Consider the following 14257-nt stretch of genomic DNA (forward strand, 5'->3'; position numbering starts at 1 on the left):
ACCCACTTTAATGTTGCTGTTGATATTGTTTTTGCTTATCCCATGCATTATTTATACTTTCCAAACAATGTTCAACCCAATGTTTTGAATCTTGAGTTAATACAAAATGATGACAATTTTCCCATCTTTTTAATTTTTCATCCTTGGACATATTTAAAGCATACAAAAAGGTTTCTGAAAATTTTTTTAAATCCCATGGATTTATTAATTGAGCTCCTTTTCCATTACATGATAATAAATCAGAAGAACCAGTAAATTCACTTAAAATTAAAGGAGATTTTTTTTCTTCTGTTGCAGTTATAAATTCATGACATGTTAAATTTAAACCTTCTCTCATTGAACTTACAATAAAAGTTTCTGCTTCACATTGTAATGCCAAATATTGTTCAAATTCAATATCTTTTTGTAATAATACAACAGGTTGATTTATTGAAATATTTTCAGGTAATGAATTAATTCTTGAAATAATTTTCATAATTTCATTTTCATAATTTTGATCAGATGATGATCCAATACAAATTTGAATTAATACAGTATCTTCAATAAATTTTGGATTATTTATAAGAAATTTTTCATAAGCTAATAATTTTTGTTTTATACCTCTTAATTTATCTAATTTATCTCTACTTATTATTAATTTTTCTGAATTCCATCGTTCTCTAATTAATTTTCTCCATTCTTTAACTTCTTCACTATAAACTTTCGTTCTTAATGATGGTGAATCAATTCCAACTGGTATTGTATTTACTATAGTTAATTGATTTTTATAAATAATTTCATTATCATTAACTATAACATCATTTAATAAAGTATTACAAGTTTGTCTAAAATGACGAATATATTCATTAGTTTGGAAAGAAATACAATTAGCTCCTAACATTCCCTCCAATAATTCATTTCTTTGAGCAAAACATCTAAATACTTCAGAACTTGGAAAAGAAACATGTAAAAAAAATCCAATTTTAACATTTGGTAATTTTTCTCTAATCATTTTTGGAACTAATAATAAATGATAATCATGAATCCAAATCATATTTTGAGAATCTTCAAAATTACAATCACCATTTGTTTCAATAAAAGTTTCAACTAATTTATTTGCTATAATTTGATTCATTAATTTATAATGACCCCAAGTATGATCTTCAAAAGCTTTTGATTTTGGATCATCAGGAATTTGATAATGTAAAGTTGGCCAAAGAATCTGTTTACAAAATGATTTATAATGACCTTCAAATGTAATATCATTAGGAAAAACAGCATCACAATTATATTCTTTACTTAATTTTGATGAAATTTTATTTTTAACATCTTCTGATATAGTATCACTTGGCATTGCTATAATACCAACCCATTTATTTTGATCTAATATTCCATTTTTAACAGAAATATCTAAAGCTTTAGTTAATGAACCATTACCATCATCACTTGAATCAACAGTCCATTCAGCAGTATCAAAAATATTTTCTTCATTCCATAAAGTATGTTCAATACCAGGTTTTGAAAATCCACCAAATGGAGCTAATCTTCTATTATTTGAAACAGAATGTTTATAATTTTTTTCAAAACCTGTTAAACCATCTTCATCTTCATCTTCAAATGAGGAGGGGATCATTGCATTATTTTCGGTGTTACTTTTGTTCTTATTATCACTACTACCAGCACCTCCTCCACTACTGCTATTATTATTATTATTTCTCTCTCCTTCTTCAGATAATATAGAATTATAACTACTATTTCCATGAATAGTAAAACCAAATTTTTGATTTTCAGTACTAGTGCTATTATTTCTTAAAAATGAAGAATTTGATCTATGATTTGGAGGTCTTATACCACTATTAACAACATAATTTGGACTTGATGATGATAAATTAGTTGATGATCTTGAAATTTTTATACTTGTTACGCCATCTGAAGTTGGCTTTTTTGGATCTAATATTGAACTATCTATTCTATTTCCTAATCTTGGTCTTGGTTGAATATAATGATGATCTGGACTTGCTGTGGTGGTTGAAGTTACTCCGGTCGACCCTGTTGATCCTGTTGTTGATGATGATTTCAATGTATTTGTATTACTATTTGATTTATTCCTTTGTAAAATATTTCTTTGATTATAAAAAAATCCTTCAGGAGTATCTGAACGAATTGAATTATTTAAAGTTGATGATTGAGATTTTGGTGTAGATGATGATAAATTTAATTTTTGACTTAATAATGATGGAATAATTGAAGCTTGATCTGAAGTAGTACTATCAATTATTGGAAATTGTGAAGTTGAATTATTATTAGATCCAATTATTGAATTTTCTCCAGATAATTGTATTGATTGTAATTTTGAACTATCTTCTTGTTTTAAATAATCATATTGATCTTTAGCTATTTGAAAATGTACCGTATAAGGAAGAAATCTGAAAAAGTTAGTAAATTTGGTTTTTCAATTGGCTATGGTTAATGATTGAGCAAATACATACAATGATCCAACAATAACTGTCATATTTGTATAAAAGTCTATAGAATTAGTTTATCAATTGATGAAAATGAAAGTTTCTTAGTTATAATAAGTTAAAAGTACAAAATAAATGCTATATCATAATGATGAAATACAAAAGCAATTGTATTTTCTACTGAAAAAAAAGTTGATAAATTATTTTTTTAATTGAGTTTATTAGTTATAGTACAAAATCAAACAACGTTTATAGAAAATTCCATATAGAAATTATTGAAAATAGCAATGTTTGATTAACTCGACTCGACAGAACAATAAAGAACAGGAAATTTCTGTATAATTCCGAATGGAGCAGACAAGATTAGGGGTAAATAGTTACTCGATTTAACAGAATATCAGTTATAACTGTTTAAATCTTTAATTTGGATCTACATAGATGATATCAACGTTTATTATAACAAATTTATTTTCTAAAAAAAGGGGTATTTTGGAACTAATTTTAGTATTAGGCTAAATTTGAAACATTCTTTCAGATTGTCTTAGCAAATGCAAAGACCGAGACTTCATTACCATGGCTGCGTTGGATTATTTTGGTCTGGTTTTAATTTGATCTCACCACTGACGTAATTTTCACAAAAAAGTCGTCGCAGTTCCGTCTCAATTTCATTTCGATTCACTCGTTTCAAATTTCCGAAAACAAAGTTCCATAAATAGTGTATTGCTGTTTCAAACAGGTATTTTATAACCTAAACTGTGAAGAGTAAGTGTCTTTATTGAAAAGTTACATATATAGTACATATTTTCCTAAAAATCGTCCATATCATCACTATCTATATCATCATCATCATTACCATTAAGAACAGAATTGTTATTATTATTACCAAAATTAAATTGAATTTCATTTTGTTCTTTAAATTCTTTTTCTTTTAATTCTTTTAATTCCTTTTGTTTTTGAATTTCTTCCTGTTTTTTAATTTCATTAATTCTTATTGATACAATAACTTTTTTAAATTCTTCATTTAAAATATTTTTAAAATATTGATTTATTTCTTCATTTGGTTGTTTTGTTGCATATGGTGAATAATAGGTTTCTGCTTTCATAAATATGTTTGATTGTCTTTTTTCATTTTTTAGTTCCTTTAATTTTTGTTTTTTTAAGGCTATTTTTTTTCGTTTTTTAGCATATTCTATGAAATCAAATTTATTAATTGAATCTTGGGTAGGTGTTACTTGTTCAGAAATTTCTTCTTTGATTTCTGTAGTTGGACTTGGTTCTATATTTGCACTTAGTTCTGTGGTTGTAATTGGCTCTATACTTGTATCGGTTTCCTCTTCTTTCTTAACCTTTGTTGTGTCTCCTGATTTCACCTCTGTCACATCTCCTGACTTCGCCTCTTCTATTCCGTCCATTTTACCATCATCTTCCTTTCTTTTAACTACTTCTTCTTGTTCTTGTTGTTTTCTCAACAACTCAGATAATTCATTTTCAAATTTAATTTTTTTATTTAATTCAACTTCATCATTTTCAATTAATTTATATAAAGCCTTTTCAGTTAATCTACTTTCTTCAATTAATTTTATTCTAAGCTGTTTTAAATCATTAATTGGTTCATTATATTGTGATGTTGTTTGATAAGTATAATCTGGTGGTAAATCTGGTAAATAATTTGGTATATAATTTGGTTTTTTTATATTATTTGGTACTACTTTTGTAATTGCATATGTTTCATTTTGAAAAAATGGTAATGATGATTCATTTTCTTCTATATCTTGTTGTTGATTGGTATTTATTATTGAATTTATTTGATTATGATTTTTAAATTTTTTACTCTTTAGTATTTCTATAATTAAATCATTAATCAGTATTTCATGAAACTTTAATAAGATATTTAAATCAGATAATGATGGAATTTTACGTCTTTGCAATTGAGTATATTCTTGTAAATTAGATACTATTGTATGTAAATATCGTATTGTTAAGTCTGTTATTTGATCTAAAAATGTTTTTGTAAATTGATAATCTTGTGATTTTAATAGTACTGCTATAATTTTAGATAATTGGAAATTCTCTAGGTTTATTGATTCAGTCGACATTGTTTAGATTCTGAGTATTGCATCATTCGTTGTAGTATGGTGATGTTAGCTTGTTTACTAGAAAAGTTGATATTCTACTTTAAAATCTATTTTCAGAAAAACGATTTTGTGCTACAACATATACAGAACAAATTTATTTTCAATGATTGTTAAGTTTTGTACATTTAAATTTAAGATTTTTATATATAAAAAGTTCATTAAATAGCTATTTAATTCAAACATGTGATAGTAGATATTCAATTGCTCCTTGTACACTTCCACCAGTACGTCTTAAAGCTTCAACATTTCTATCAAAATCATAAAATCCCATATCATTTAATTGTCTTAATTGTTGTTCATATCTTTCTTCTGGTGGTCTATTATCTTGTGGAGTTGTTTGAGCACCAGCACCAGCACCAGCACCGGCACCACCAAATAACACAGAGGGATCAATTGGTGGCATTCCTCCAAATAATCCAGCAAATGGATTAGCAGCTGGATTAGTTGCCGGATTAGTTGTTTGTTGACTATTATTAGTTTGAGCAGTTGAATTATTCTCTTCATTATTTGTAATATTTTCAGTTGTTGGATTTGCACCAGGAGCAGGGAATGAAGAAGCACCTGCACCAGCACCTCCACCAAAAATATTACCAAATTCACCTGCACCAGCACCACCTTGTTGCATTTGCATCATAGATCTTAACATTTCAGGATTACTTAACATTTGTCTAAACATTGGACTTTGCATCATTTCTCTAACTTGTGGACCCATTGATCTTAATTGAGGATTTTGTTGAATTAAAAAATCTAACATTTGAGGATTTGATAACATTGAATTCATTTGTTCTTGAAACATTGGATTTGATAACATTGAATTTAATTGTTCAGGATCTGGTAAATTTGAATTCATTCCTCCATCTGGTCCAAACATTGAAGCAGAAGGTAATTGAGTATATCCTGCATAACGTGCACCAGTTAAATCTGCTAATGGATTAAATGATCCTTGACCTGCAGCTATATTTGAAGGAACAGATGGCTGAGATTGCTGAGATGAAGTTTGATTTTGATTAGTGGTGGAAGTAGTTGAAGAATTAGCTGCAGGTGTAGAAGATGAAGATGATGTTGAAGCATTAGCACTTTTAACTAAATGAATAGTATGACCATTTTGAATCTTATAAGATTCAGCAGTTTGATCATCTTTTAAAACTTTACCTGAATAAATTAATCTTTGACTTGATGAAGGAATTGATGATTTTTCTTCAATTTTATTTTTTAAATCTAGTATTGTAATTGAAGGATTGAAAGATATTTCATATTTCTTATCACCTGATGATTTGACAGTGATCGTTATATCTGACATTGTCTATTGATACTACTTGTTTGTTGTTCTTGTTTGGTGGTTTGATTATCAAGATACGTAAATCTAAATTCTCACCAAATTTTAAATTTGTTTGTTGCCTTCGGAGAAATTAAGTAAAATTACATCATCAAGAAACTTTGATAGAGTTACCAAGTTAACAAGGTTCTACTAGAAACGATTAATATATTAATGACAAATATGACGATAGAGGTATTCTAAACTAACTAAACTAAACTAAAATCAATTCACAATTCACAGTTTCAATGAAGATGCTCATTATTAACTTCAACTCTCCAACCACAATCTAAACAACTAAAACCTTTCATACCATCTTCAAATAATACTTTTCCTTTACTTTGCATAAGAGACCATTCACCCTTTGCAGGAATTTTTTTACATAAATCATTAAGACACCTTGCTGATGTCTTTTTATATCTTAAACCACAAGAATTACATAATTGACCTTGTTTTATTGACCATGAAGGTCTCCAACATGGTGATTGATCTGATCCACATGATATACAAGTTCTTGAAGTATGAGAATGAGAAGAAGATTTGTTTGTTGTTTGTGGTGGTGGTGATTTTATTAATTCTGATCTTGATTTAATTTTCAAATTTGAAGAATTTTGAATTGGTGAAATAGGTATAAATTTATGAGTTTGTGGAGAATTTTGATAATTATATATTAATGATGATGATGTTGATGAATTTGATGATATTGAAGTTGAAAACTGTTGAATATTTGGTAAAGTTTGAGAAATACTTGGTAATACAGTTTGATTATTATTATGTTGATAAAATGAAGAACCGACCAGCGGTAATGAAGTATTATAAATTGGATGATGTTGTTGTGACTGAGTTTGTTGTGGTGGTGGAGGAAATTGATGCATAGAAGGAAGATGTTGAGGTTGTTGTTGTGGATGATGATGAATATGTTGTATATTTGAATCATTTGATGATGATCTTGGTTGAATTTTAGAATCAGAAAGTTTAATTAATGATTGAGCTAATTCTAAATATTCAGGATAATTTTTAACATCTTTCATATAAGTTTGATTTAAATAAGTATAATTTGATTCAAATGGAAAATTTAATTGTTTATTATCATTTTTAATTTTTACAGGAGAAGTATATTGAATTTTTGTACTTATTTTTGAATCAAAATTTGGTTTATTATCATTTAATTTATTAAGATAATTATATTGATTTAAATGAAAATGTTTTGATTCTTTTGTTATTTTATCTAATAATTCATATCTCCAATTTTCATCATTTGGTTTATATGTATCAAAATAATCTAATGATACAGTTGGAATAACTGGTTTTTCGGTTGTTTTTGTGGTAGTCCCAGCTGTGGTTGTGGTCGTGGTTGCTCCTGTTGTTGTGTTTAATGTTGCTGTAATACTAGGTAATTGAATTTTAGGAGAAGTATTTGGTGAAGACTGAGTTGAATTAGAAGGTGATAATAAAGTAAATTTTTTATTTGGTGATAAAGATTTTGATCTAATTTGATGATTTAATTTTGGTTTTATAAAATTTGATATAATTAATTTTGATTTTGAATCATATGGTGGTGAAGGTGGAGCAGTTCTTGATCTTTTTGTTGATGAAGAATTATTTGAATTTAAATCATCACTAAATGATCTTTTATTAATTCTTGCAGTTTTTGCTTCTTTAATTAATTCAAAACTTCTTGATCTAAAATGTGTATTTAATTGATCTGAAAACATCATTGTTTGTACTAAACTCATGGTAATAAATAATTGAAGGAATTGGATTATTATGTAAAACTTCAGATATTTGTGTCAAAAATATTGAAATTTGAAATTTGAAACGAATGAATAGTAGTTAATAATAAAGGATTGGAAAATTTTTATGTAAAAGTTGGAGTTCTGTTCTTGTTTTGAAAATTATTAGTTAGGGGGTAAACTTATCAAAATGCTAAAAATGAATGAAACTGAAATGAAAAGTGAAAATTATTAATGAATGTAAAGTAAATTGTTGGTATGAGATACTATAATTGTCAAATCAAAATGAGGTAAATATTATTTTTTATGGAGAAAATCAAATCTGTTTATATAAATATTTAATTTTAAATTAATACTAAATTTTACTTGTTGATCTACTTAAAATAAGAACTTAAGGAACAAAGAAAGAGACTCATTATGCAATAGAATAAGAATACAAGCCATTTTTATTTTTGAATAAATAGCATCAGATTAAACTATGGAGATCAAATCAAAATTAAAATTAAAAAATTACAATTTTAATCTTGATTTAGTACTACAATTTTTGATTCCCTTTTAAATTTTAGATTCTGATATCTAATTAATTTCTTCTATTATATTGATTCTATATAGTTTATAACTATAATGTAAGTAATTAATTATCCCAATTTAGTTAAATTAATTCCAATTTGGGATACTTGATCATTTGGTAGTTCTGCTGATGCAAGCTTTAATATTTTTTGCAAGTAAAAAAAAAAGCTTAAATTTTTTACGAAATCTATAAAACACAAAATCATAGATCTATACTTAACAACTCATCTTATTAGTACAAATATAACATTTCATAATTCCAAATTTGATTTGATTTGCAAGCAATTTGATTTATGTTTGATTTTGAGATATTGACTTTAACTAGCTAGCATTTTTTCATGAAACAACACTATATCAATATTGATTCATAGAATGATTTTGATTTTGATCTAATAACCTATTTTTAGATCTTGAACCAGCTTAAATCTGTTACTTAATTACTCATCATTGATTAGCCGCGTCAACATGTAATACTTCAGATTTTTTTGGATAAATCAGGTACGTTGATAGACGAGGCTATTTCGTCTAAAATCAAATTAGTTTACTTGTTGATTTCAAATTGTTTCTTTAGATTGTAGTTTGGATCATTGGATTTAATGTAGTACACGATTGATGAGCTGGTTGCTGAAGTTAATATTTTCACTTATGTGATAATCATTTCTAGTAAATATCGGATATTTGACTAGTAATTCACAATCTCGCAGAGGTGATTCAATCAGATTTATTAGCGAAATCAGGGCTGAGAATAGTAATTCTTGTACTAATTGAGGGGCTATTGGTTTAGAAGTTGACGGTAGCACGAACATAGACATTGAAAGAATTGATACTAAAAACCTTTCAAAAAACTAAATGTTGTATATTACTAACTACCAACAACCTTGAGTTGTAGATTGAAGTCTAATTAATCCTGCTAGTAAGAAGGTTGATGAAAGTCTCCATGATTTGTTTACATGTGCATTTTTATACAATCTCAATTCAAACTCATTATACTGAATATCAAAATTCTTAATCTCCTTTATTTTCTTCATGATGTTGTTCAGCTTTATTAGCAGCTTCACCACCTGCAACACCACCACCTATTCCTAATGCCATTCTCGTAGCATTTCCACCTGGAAGATGATCAGCTAATTTATTACCTCCAACACTTCCAATGACACTTGCTGCTATACCTTCTGCTTGTTGTTTTCCTGACATTTTATTATAATTTAGTATTTATTCCTTTAAGCCTATCTCTAACTGTCTCAAATTCTCGAGATATTGAAATTTATTTATATGTAAACGAATTTCAATTTCCCCTATCTTAAATCCTGGGGATTGAGGGTGACCTAAAAGCAGAAACTCTTATTATTTGAAATTCGTCTCACCTCATAATAAAACTTGACTTTAAATTGCTATGACATTGCATGTGGTTCATAATTTCAGGTTTCAATTAGGCTAATCATGAAACACAATTGAACTCGTGCGAGATTGTTAAAAAAAGCAATTAAGTCGTATTAAGTAAAGGTTACTACCAAATGAAATTGAAAAATGTGCACTACCACTTGAAGAACTGAAATCAATATGAAACAAATTGTTTAAGGTACATAACTTAGACCAAAAAGTAGATTTTCCATAAATATTACATCATAATAAAAAAAAAATGAATCAACAAGATCCGAGTATGTAAAAAGAATCAACGCAACCACATTTTTTGTCAAAAATACTTTATCATCAATGTATCATCTGCTAACAATCATCTAGCACAACCAATTGAACCATTTCTAAAAAATTTCTTTGCATCATTAGATGCACAATATAATTCAACAAATTCAAATTTTTTAAATGTTGAAAGTTATGCAACTCAATTTGGTTCAAATTTAAAACAAAATTCAGCAATAATTATAAATGGGAGCCCCATAATACCTAATTTACAACAAAATGAAAATTCAAAATTAATATTTCAAAAAAAATGGTTAAATACTCCCATATCATTTCATCAATTAACAAGTTTTGATTGTCATTTAATTCCTGGTACAAATACTTTTATTATAAATTTTTCAGGAAAAGTTAAATTTGATCAAAGTGGTAGGAATAGATTAGGAGAAAATGCAGATTTAATTCAAGAACCAGCAACTATTGTAAAGAGTAATAGACCTATATGGGGTTCATGGTTTGGAATAAATGGAAATGTTGTAGTTGATAATAATTTCGGTAGTACAACTAGTGGAGGAGGAGAAATAATAAATAGTTTAGATTATAGATTTACTTATGTGCCGAAAGATACAACTTTAAATATATAATGATAATGATCTAAAATTTATGGTGATTTTTCAGCTATATAATTATTTAATAATTTACCTAAAAATATTTCTGAATAATTAGTTGGATTTTCACCTTCTTGAATTTCATAATTTAATTCCTTTAGGGCCCATTTTATATTTGGTGTTATAAAATCATAAAATACTAAATCAATAAATGATTCAATTTCATTATTTAATTGAACACTTTGTACAACATTTGGAATATCAAAATTTATAACTGGTTTATGTGGTGTGTCATCACCATTTGATCCAAAATCATCATGAGTAACATATCCTTTTGATAGTTTTTTATCTTTTGCTTCATCACTATAAACAATTTCTTTTTTTAAATAATGATGAGGAGGTTTTAATCTTGTTGTAGAAATATAACTTGCTTCATTTAATTTTTCTGCAACTTTTGTTGCAATTGATTTTGGAACTGTTAAATTAACCCATTTATTTTCAAATGGTGATACAATATATTGAGAATCTATTGTATATGGACCTTTATATAAATCATATCTTATTGATCCTGTATTTATTATAATAATTCTTTCTCCTGATCCAGGTAAATCATTTAAAACTTGATTTGTTATTAAATTAAAAATATTTTTTGGATGATCTATTGGAACATAATCAACATAATAATTAGAATGAACAGTTCCAATTTGAGTATTTAACTTTAAATCTTTTCTTGTTTTAGCAACAAGTTTTGTAACTTCTATACCTTTTTCAGAATCAAAATTTTTTATATCTTTCTTTGAATGTTTATGAAATGAATTTAAATTAAAATCAATATAAGATCTTGAAAATCTTTCTTTTGTTTCTAAATCTTTCTTATTTAAATCAATACTTACCCATCCAACAGTTTCACAATATCTACCACTTTGTATTCCTGTTGAATTTTTATCAAAAATTGAAAAATCTCTAATATGACTATGACCTCCAAAATATTGTATTATAGTATTTGGATAATATTTACGTAAATGTTTATGTAAATGATAAAATTCGGGCCAATTATGATCTATTGGAGTATGACCAGCAATTACAATTAAATCAACTTTACCTTGATATTGTTTTAGTGTATCTTTAAACCATTGTTTTTCAATTTCTTCTTTTATTGGAGTAACTTTAGTTCCAGAATTAAATCTTTTAAAATCAAACAAGAAACCAAATGCTAATATTCTAGTTTTTTTAATTTCAGTTTCAAAATATTTAAATTTTGAACCGAACGGTACAAAAGTTCCATTATTATTAAATTCAACATTTGAAGTTATATAATTATCTGGAAAATATTCTTGTACAGCTTTAAATTCTTGAATTGAACTTTCTAATAAATATAATTCATGATTTCCAATAGTTAAAATATCATAATTTTGTTTAACAAATATGGGAGTTGAATATTGACCATGAATTTTGGAAATATCTGATATACCTGAACCATCAATTTTATCACCACTATCAATTAATAAAAGATCTTGATTTTGTTTTTTAGCTAATTCTCTCATATTTTCAACAAATGATATAAAATCTCCCCAATTTGCATTGTATTGTTTTTGATTTATGTGCCCTCCAAACCATGAATGTGTATCAGTGGTAGATAGAAAATTAATATCATTCCATTTTAAAGGTCGTATTGATGAAGATTCATTTGTGGTTGACCAAGTAGTTAAGTGGGTTAAAAAAAATGTAGTTAGGAATGTGAATAGTTTGATTATCATAGCACTATAGTAAATAAAGAAGTGATGCTAATAATGATTGATGATCTGTATTATTTTGGTGCTGGATGAATTGAAGAGGTTGAAATGAAGAAGTGATGATAGTGAATGATGGATAACCTTTATTGTTTTAAATTTGTTCTATTATCTACGATAAGAAAATGATTAAATTTTTGTGTTATCAAACTTGGAGAAATTCAGAAATCCACCACAATCTTTTCCTTCATCCATCTTTCTCATTCTGGAGTATGTACAAAGTTCAAAGAACAACAATTTCCTTATAATGGATGTCGACTTATGTGTATTAAATAGAACTATCAATATCATTCAAAGTTTTTAGTGAACCAACAGTTGATTAGATTTGTTTCATAATTACTTAATTCTGACACCACTCGAAAATTTTCAAATTTTATCGAAAATGTTAGGCATTAAAGAAAACAAACATGCTTTCCTCATAGTTTTATTAAAAACTGGTAAAGTGCCAACAAAAACAATTATTTAATCTTGAAAAATTTCTTTGGTGTGTTTCTTTGTTTAGACAGTACGGGCGGTGTTTAATTATGAAGTGTTTGTAAATTGAAGGACATAATTCATTGCGCTTACTGTCTAAACAGTTGAACACACTCTTAGAAATTATTCAAAATTGAATGATTGTTTCAATTACCATCAATTGAATCATCTTGCTTGGGATCTCAAAAATCATTTGTATAAAAAAGAAACAATTTGTACTCACAAAGGAAAAGAAGACTAGCAGGATATCTATAAATCATGTCGACAAGGTAAAGTTAATGCATGATTAGAGACAAAGCTGATTATAGAACTGAGAGAGATAAATCAGATAAAGACGAATTAGGTTCAAGACTCATGCATTTTTGAAACGTTCATCAGTTGCAAGTTGAATTTAAAATCAGACACTCTCTTAGGTCAACATGTCTACTCATTCAAACCAATTATTACTCGAATAAACTAACTTATTCATAACCGATAAGGTTGAATTTTGTTGATTTGATTCTTTATATGGGCCTATTAACACATCAGGTTATACTAAATATTAAATTGTGTGATAATAAATCAGATTGATCATATAATCACCTAACCTAAATAGTTCACTAAATTTACTCGAGTTTTTACGCAAATAATGATTTGAAATGGTTATTAAAAATAGAGCTAATAATGTTGATTTTTACTATGTACAAAATAGTAAGAAGGCTTTGGCTTAGTCTATCTTTTATAATCGAATCCTGATTTTGATTCAAAATTCTTACGTCTTATTCATAATATATGTTCAAACATCGAAACTGGTCACAACTTTACATTCGATTATGACCCAAGATCTATATCCTCTTATAATAAGACTGACTAATTGGAAAGAATTAGGTTATCCTATGTTAGATCAAATAGTGGAATTTCCACATAAAATGGAAATGTTTGATGGACGAGTGATAAATTTGTACGATCAAGGTCCACCTAATTTAAACAAAGGTGATCTTATAAAGTTGCTGATTAATGGTGGTATTAATAGAGTGAATTCAAATTATTATGTATGTGGGGTCAAACATGAAAATGGGGAAAGATTAAAAGTATCTAATGAATATATTAAAGCATTGAATTTGAATGAATCCGATTATACAACTTTTGACAGCTTTGAAGCAGCTGAAGACTATATGAGAAAATTTGAAGAAGAAGATGAAGTTGGTGCGATTATAGCTGATAATGATTCTGTGATTAAGTATTATATTGAAATTTTGAGAAGAAAAGGTAAAATAATAGATGCCAATGGAGAAATTATTGATAATCCAAAGTCAGTTGAGGATAATTTTCAATGTCTGTGATTGTACTGGTTGTACGGAATCATAAATTGGAGAAATAAGAGTGTTGCAAAGTAACAATTATAGAAGACTATGGTTAGAATGGAATACAGGTTGATGGCTTTATTTTTACAAATGGGTACAGATCAAAACCTTGGAGGTTATATTGAATTTTCAGCTCATTCGACGCTATTTAAGTCCGAAATTGAGAGAAATGCATTGAATTAATAACTAAGTTTTTAATATTATGAAATATTT

General features: G+C 27.1%; 7 protein-coding genes across 7 annotated transcripts; 2 read left to right on the forward strand and 5 right to left on the reverse strand. All coding sequences in view use genetic code 12, as the record gives it.

Moving 5' to 3' along the window:
- Positions 1 to 7: 7 nt before the first annotated feature.
- On the reverse strand, positions 8 to 2491 carry TPS3 (trehalose 6-phosphate synthase/phosphatase complex subunit; the record flags this gene model as incomplete). The annotated part of the gene is made up of 2 exons (XM_051759757.1): positions 8 to 2405; positions 2469 to 2491. The coding sequence occupies 2 exons, from the start codon at positions 2489 to 2491 to the stop codon at positions 8 to 10; spliced, it is 2421 nt and encodes an 806-aa protein (XP_051612407.1).
- A 756-nt stretch (positions 2492 to 3247) lies between these two features.
- KGF55_004814 (uncharacterized protein) lies at positions 3248 to 4537 on the reverse strand (the record flags this gene model as incomplete). Its single annotated transcript, XM_051759758.1, has 1 exon — positions 3248 to 4537. One exon carries the CDS (start codon positions 4535 to 4537, stop codon positions 3248 to 3250), a length of 1290 nt encoding a protein of 429 aa, XP_051612408.1.
- A 214-nt stretch (positions 4538 to 4751) lies between these two features.
- KGF55_004815 (ubiquitin domain-containing protein DSK2) lies at positions 4752 to 5876 on the reverse strand (the record flags this gene model as incomplete). Its single annotated transcript, XM_051759759.1, has 1 exon — positions 4752 to 5876. One exon carries the CDS (start codon positions 5874 to 5876, stop codon positions 4752 to 4754), a length of 1125 nt encoding a protein of 374 aa, XP_051612409.1.
- A 260-nt stretch (positions 5877 to 6136) lies between these two features.
- Positions 6137 to 7627, reverse strand: ASH1 (DNA-binding transcription repressor; the record flags this gene model as incomplete). Its single annotated transcript, XM_051759760.1, has 1 exon — positions 6137 to 7627. The coding sequence occupies one exon, from the start codon at positions 7625 to 7627 to the stop codon at positions 6137 to 6139; it is 1491 nt and encodes a 496-aa protein (XP_051612410.1).
- A 2206-nt stretch (positions 7628 to 9833) lies between these two features.
- On the forward strand, positions 9834 to 10473 carry MTR2 (Mtr2p; the record flags this gene model as incomplete). Its single annotated transcript, XM_051759762.1, has 2 exons — positions 9834 to 9852; positions 9935 to 10473. The coding sequence occupies 2 exons, from the start codon at positions 9834 to 9836 to the stop codon at positions 10471 to 10473; spliced, it is 558 nt and encodes a 185-aa protein (XP_051612411.1).
- A 17-nt stretch (positions 10474 to 10490) lies between these two features.
- Positions 10491 to 11981, reverse strand: KGF55_004818 (uncharacterized protein; the record flags this gene model as incomplete). The annotated part of the gene is made up of 1 exon (XM_051759763.1): positions 10491 to 11981. The coding sequence occupies one exon, from the start codon at positions 11979 to 11981 to the stop codon at positions 10491 to 10493; it is 1491 nt and encodes a 496-aa protein (XP_051612412.1).
- Positions 11982 to 13513: 1532 nt separating this feature from the next.
- Positions 13514 to 14023, forward strand: KGF55_004819 (uncharacterized protein; the record flags this gene model as incomplete). Its single annotated transcript, XM_051759764.1, has 1 exon — positions 13514 to 14023. One exon carries the CDS (start codon positions 13514 to 13516, stop codon positions 14021 to 14023), a length of 510 nt encoding a protein of 169 aa, XP_051612413.1.
- Positions 14024 to 14257: the final 234 nt, after the last annotated feature.

This window comes from Candida pseudojiufengensis (genome assembly GCF_024610245.1).
Source record: "Candida pseudojiufengensis strain CBS 10847 chromosome Unknown scaffold11, whole genome shotgun sequence".
Taxonomy (NCBI): domain Eukaryota; kingdom Fungi; phylum Ascomycota; class Pichiomycetes; order Serinales; family Debaryomycetaceae; genus Lodderomyces; species Lodderomyces pseudojiufengensis.